Source organism: Benincasa hispida, unplaced genomic scaffold, assembly GCF_009727055.1.
Source record: "Benincasa hispida cultivar B227 unplaced genomic scaffold, ASM972705v1 Contig1857, whole genome shotgun sequence".
NCBI classification, from domain to species: Eukaryota; Viridiplantae; Streptophyta; class Magnoliopsida; order Cucurbitales; family Cucurbitaceae; genus Benincasa; species Benincasa hispida.
In genome coordinates, this window is record NW_024064425.1 from 1 (window position 1) to 5,745 (window position 5,745).

Below are 5,745 nucleotides of genomic sequence, written 5' to 3' on the forward strand. Positions count from 1 at the left end.
AATTAGATTTCTCTTCAGCTTAGGCACATGTCTGACATTTCTTAAGAGCTTGACTGTTCCATCTTCTAACTTCAATGAGACTGAACCAATCCCAATCACTGGACATGAGTTATTGTTTCCCATGTAGACTGAACCTCCATCCAATTCTTTGTAGGTACTAAACCAGCCCTTGTGAGGTGTCATATGGAATGAACACCCTGAATCTAGAACCCAATCTAGATTCTTATTTGCTTCTTCTTCTGCCCTGCAATTAGATGTAGCCAAAGCATCAAAATAAAAGTAAGAATCCTCACAAACTGAGGCTTCACCTGACTAATTTGGTTGGACTTTGGGTTGTGGCTGAGATTGCTTATTCTTCTGCTCATTTTTCCACTTCAGTGTTCTACAATCTTTGATTAAATGTTCAAGTTTTTCACAATATTTGCATCTAACCTTGGACTTCTCTTTTCCTCCTTCATTATTTGAGCTTTGTTTGCCTTTCTCCTTGTTATTCTGTTTTGACTTCCCTTTAACAAACAAGCCTTCTGCACTAGGTTTGTCTTCTTTGCTTGTAATGAGCTCCATTTCTCTTATTTAAGAGCAGAAATAATGATATCAGTAGTAATGGAATCTCTACCATATTTTAGGGCTGTCTTCACTTCTCTGTAGGATTCTAGCAATGAGTTAAGAAGCACAAATGCTTCATTGTCTGCCCCGATTTCTTCTCCTTGATTTTTAAACTCAGTAGTAATTCTCTTGAAATCATCTAGGTTCTCTGTCAATGACCTTGATGCATTCATTTTAAATATAAAGAACCTTTCCCCTAGGAAAAGTTTATTAGTCAGATTCATTGTCTCATAAAGCTCATTTAACTTGTTCCACATCTTGTAAGTTGTCTCCTGATCAATTACTTGGCGTAGGACATTATCAGACAAGTTCAAAACGAGTGTTCCATGAGTAGTAAGCTCCATATTTTCTTTTTCTTCTTCTGTTACTGTACTTGGCAACTTTGCTGGATCATCTAGGGCCTTGTGTGCCCTCTACTATCCCAAGATAGCCTTTATTTTGGCCTTCCACAGACCAAAGTCGCCTTTTTCATCAAATTTCTCGATGTCGTACCTTGCAACTGCCATTTTTGAATTGAAAAATTCGACGGAAAGATTTCAAGATTATTGCTTCTTTGAATCTTGACTAATCTTGAACCACTTCTTGGGCTTGATATGCGGAAAATAGACAGAAAGCAAGACTGATTTGTCAAGTCTTTTGGGCCTAGAGTGAATGATGGCCCTTAAACGACTATCGAATACCGCCTCGATGTCTCACACAAACACAAAAAACACGTGTTGGAAGTACAATCCGAGTGATGAACGATCTCGACCTTACACTTTAATGGCTGAGATTAGAACTACAAACTTCTGCTGGAAAAACCCTTCGACTGACTAATCTTTTCTTTTCCTTTTACAGAGAAAGAATTGGGAGAGATGAAAAGAGAGGAACGTCGGGAGGCTCCCGGAATTCGCAGAGGTGAGGAGACTTCGATCGTCTAGGCGATGAAAGGTAAAGAAGGGGTCAACTAGACGATAAGACACAAGTCGTCTAGACGATGAAGACTTTATTGAAAATCGTCTAGACAAGGTCGTCTAAACGATGGTCGTCTACACGATGAGGTTTGTAGAAGTAAATGATCGTTAGGTAAAAGCTAGACGATCGTTTGCTAAAGCTACACGATCGTTTGGGTCAGGGGGGTATACGAAAGAGGAAGACGATAAGAAGAAGAAGATGAACACGATCGTTTACGTGGTTCAGCCAAGGGAGGCCTACGTCCATGGAGAAGCTGACGGAGTTTTTTTTTATTCAAGATTGCTTCAAGATAAGTGTAGTCACTCAATTACAATTGCTCTCTCTCACACTTTACAAATTAGTTATGCAAAGTATTGAAAGGTAGCTAGATTTGTAACAAATTCTGTAACCGAATGAAGTTAATTTTACTTCTATATAACACAAACTGATCAATAGAAGCGTAGGCCACCTAATGCCCAAACCCTCAAGCAACTTCAAATTCCATGTCCATTTAAAATAAGAGGGCCCCACAGTCGTACCACTTGTAGCCCGAATTTTTACAAAACCATTAATTTAATGCAAATCTGCCAAAGCCCATCCAACTTCATCCCGCTGTTTTCACGTAAGAATTGATTTCCTAAGTAGATGATATCAACATTATTGTCTTTTATGTATTATATTAATTTTTTTTTCATTGAATCTCACATGCATCCATATAAAACCCAACATAAAACTAAGAATTGAAGATAAAGAAAACGCTTATTCCCATTTTAATCACAATAACAGCAATATGGAGCAAGAAAACTTCGGAGAATTCTTCGAGAAATGGATGAAGGAGCAAAACCAATATCTAAGCGAGCTCATTTCCACGGCGAAAGGAGGCAACAACATCATTGACAATAACAGCGAGGCGGTGGCAGCGACAGAGGCATTGATTAAACGAGTGATAGAACACTACGAGCATTACTACGAGGTGAAATCGTACTGGCTGGAGAAAGATGCATTGGGTATTGTTAGAATGTCTTGCATTCCTAGATGCATTATTTTCAAGTTTAGACCTAAAATTTTAGAAAGATGCACGCGTCTGTATTTTTTTTCTAATAAAAAAAATAACTATTCTCTTTTTTTGTCCGAGACATGGAGACATAGCTAACATAGTAAATTACGTAAATCTCTGTACTGATTTTTTCTCCGTTTTACGTTTTTCTTCTTTTCCTTTGATTGTCTGTTCATAACAGGTATACTAAACCCATCATGGATATCATCATTTGAAGATGCCTTCCTATGGCTAGGAGGGTGGAGACCAACCATGGCTTTTCATTTACTCTACTCCAAATCCGGCCTCCAACTCGAGGGTCGTCTTCTAGACCTAATCTATGGCCTCTCGACAGGGGATCTTGCCGACCTTTCCTCACACCAAGTCGTCAAAATCGACACCTTACAAAGATCCATTGTAAAGCAAGAGAAAGAAATAACAGAGAATATGGCCAAATATCAAGAAACAATAGCAGATCCATCCATGGTGGAGCTTTCTCATGTTGCTACAAAGTTCAAAATGGAAACATCAGGAAGAGGAGATGATTATCAGTTGAGTAATATGGAGGAAGATTTCAAATCGGCTTTGGCTAGAAAAGAAGATGGTTTGAAAGAAGTTGTGAAGAAGGCTGATGAACTACGTCTTGCAACTTTGAAGCAAATTATTGGGATTTTGACATTAGCACAAAGAGTTCATTTCTTGATAGCTGCTGCAGAATTGCATTTGAGGATTCATGAGTGGGGATTGAAAAGAGATTCGAATCCACGCTAAAGAAGAGAATTAACTTTTCATCAAGTAAAATTGTTTTTGTTGGGTCTTTTTTGGTGTATTCTCTCAATAGTTTATGAGGGAATGTTAAGCTCTTATGTCGTTTTGTTTCTTCTCACTGAGTTCAATTGCTTTTTTGCTTCTTCTTTTGTTGTTTACTCTGTTTCTTTTTCCCATGGTATTGAGGGCAGGGTATGAGAAAAAAACTAAAAAACATTTGTAGTCCTAAAATTTATGAAAATAACAATTTAGTGTCCACAATTTAGTGAGTAATAATTTTGTTTTCGTATGTTTAAATTTGTACAGTCAATTTAGTTCATGAAATTTAATAAGTTACTTTATAATTTATAATGTTTTGGTTTCTACTATGACAAATTTAATCGTAATTAAGTGTCAATTTTTATTACATAATGACTAAGTCTTTATAATAAATAAATTTGATTCCCAATCAATTGATTTATCAACCTACACATGTAAAAAATTTCATTAAATCATACTACTATTTTTTTTAGGGACTAGATCATTATAAACTGTTGAGTACAAGGACTAAATTATTACCTTAAACTAAATTGTTACAAATTTGAAAATATATGAATTAAATCAATATAAATCGTTGAGTACAAGGACTAAATTGCTACTTTAGACTAAATCTTTACATTCATGAAAGTTTAGGTATCAGAATGTGTCTTATAACAAAGAAAAAAAAACTACGGTGCTACCTCTAAATTGTATGTATTTTTGTGTACTCATGCAGTTTAGATATACTAGAAAAATTCTGCCATGTGGCATATTTTAAAAATTAATTTTTTTATTATGTTATTTTTACTATCTAAAGAAAATGGGATGCATATAACTACATGCAGCTTTGGACAAATTTATCATCTTTTTTCTCCGTGTAAGGTCTTAATGTTTGGGTCCTTTTTCAGTTTTTTTTTTTTTTTTTTAATTTTTTTTTACAAATTTTCAATTTAGTCTTTTGTTGGCGGTGAAACTTAAAATTAGTTAATGATAGATGTACATGTACTTATAATTAGAGAGAAAGGGCGGATAAAAAAATTGCTAATTTTCAATTTAGTCTTTTGTTTGAAAATTGTTATATTTGTTTAAGTATTTATTTCCCAATTAAAATTTGAATTAGATATATCACTAAATAAAAAGGCAGATAAAAATGATATGTTTTTTTTTTTTTTTTTTTAAAAAAAAAAATATATAGATATGGTCTATGGATATGGATCTCCAAATTATGATTCTTTAAATATGAATATGGATGTATAAAGAGAAGGAGCACATAAAAGAAAAAAATAATATTGTTTTTTAAATTATGGATATGGATATATAATTATGAACTTATATATGAATATGGATCTCTAAAGAGAATGGTGGATAAAAAAAAGGCTACATTTTCAAATTATGGATATAGAAATAAATATCTAACTATGAATCTTGAGGATATGGATTTCGAGTGAAAGGGTGGATAAAAAAATAAATTTCAACTTTTTAATTATGAATATGGATATGTATATGGATCTCTAATTATGAATTTATGAATCCCTGAAAAGTAATATAGATGAAAGAAAAAAATGGTAACTATTTAATTATGGATATGAATATAAATATGAATCTCTAATTATGAAATTGTATTGGGATGTGGATCTCAATAGAAAAATGATAGATGAAAAATATACCAACATTTTAATTATGGATATGGATCTCTAGGGTCAAATGGCAGATAAAAGAAAAAAACACTAACTTTTTAATTATTGACATGAATATGATCTCTAATCATAAATCTCGATAGGAATATGAAGCTCTAAAGAGAAAAGGTAGATGAAAAAGGAATTGATGGCCTTTTTGGGTGTAATTGATGATCCTTTTGGGTGTAATAGGACTACGAGATATGATTGGCCCCACAATTGATTCCTATTGTAAAGTGTGGTAAATACAAGGAATAATTAGGTATATGGGGGAGTTGCATGAATATTTATTTTACAATAAATATTAGAGTTTAGGTAATAAGATAAAAGTATTTGCAACTATAGTTTTTTTATATTAAAGATTTAGGCCCAGAAAAAGGAAAAGACTAAAATGGACATGGGCCCATATAAAACCGTTTGGCCACCTCATTTCAACCCTTCATCTTCTTCCGGAAAATGCGAAAAACACTTCCAACCCTTTCGAGCTCCGACAGTGCCGTCTTCTTCCCCATCAATTTCGCTCCAAACTTCAAAAGGTACGTTGTTCTTCTTCGTTTCTTCGTTTCTTCTTTTTCCTTTGTTCATCTCTTCATCATTGATAGAAAGAATTTGAAAAATGTAGGGCTTCGTTCTTCTTCCATTGACAGTTTATATAAGAAGATAAATAGTTATTTCAAATTAGGGCTACATGCATTCTCCATCTTTTTT

The 5,745-nt window shown here is 33.7% G+C and overlaps 1 protein-coding gene across 1 annotated transcript; it reads left to right on the plus strand.

Moving 5' to 3' along the window:
• The first annotated feature begins 2,273 nt into the window (after positions 1-2,273).
• Positions 2,274-3,616, plus strand: LOC120069042 (protein DOG1-like 3). The gene is made up of 2 exons (XM_039020702.1): positions 2,274-2,546; positions 2,778-3,616. The coding sequence occupies exons 1-2, from the start codon at positions 2,330-2,332 to the stop codon at positions 3,344-3,346; spliced, it is 786 nt and encodes a 261-aa protein (XP_038876630.1). The 5' UTR covers positions 2,274-2,329; the 3' UTR covers positions 3,347-3,616.
• The last annotated feature ends 2,129 nt before the right edge of the window (positions 3,617-5,745 follow it).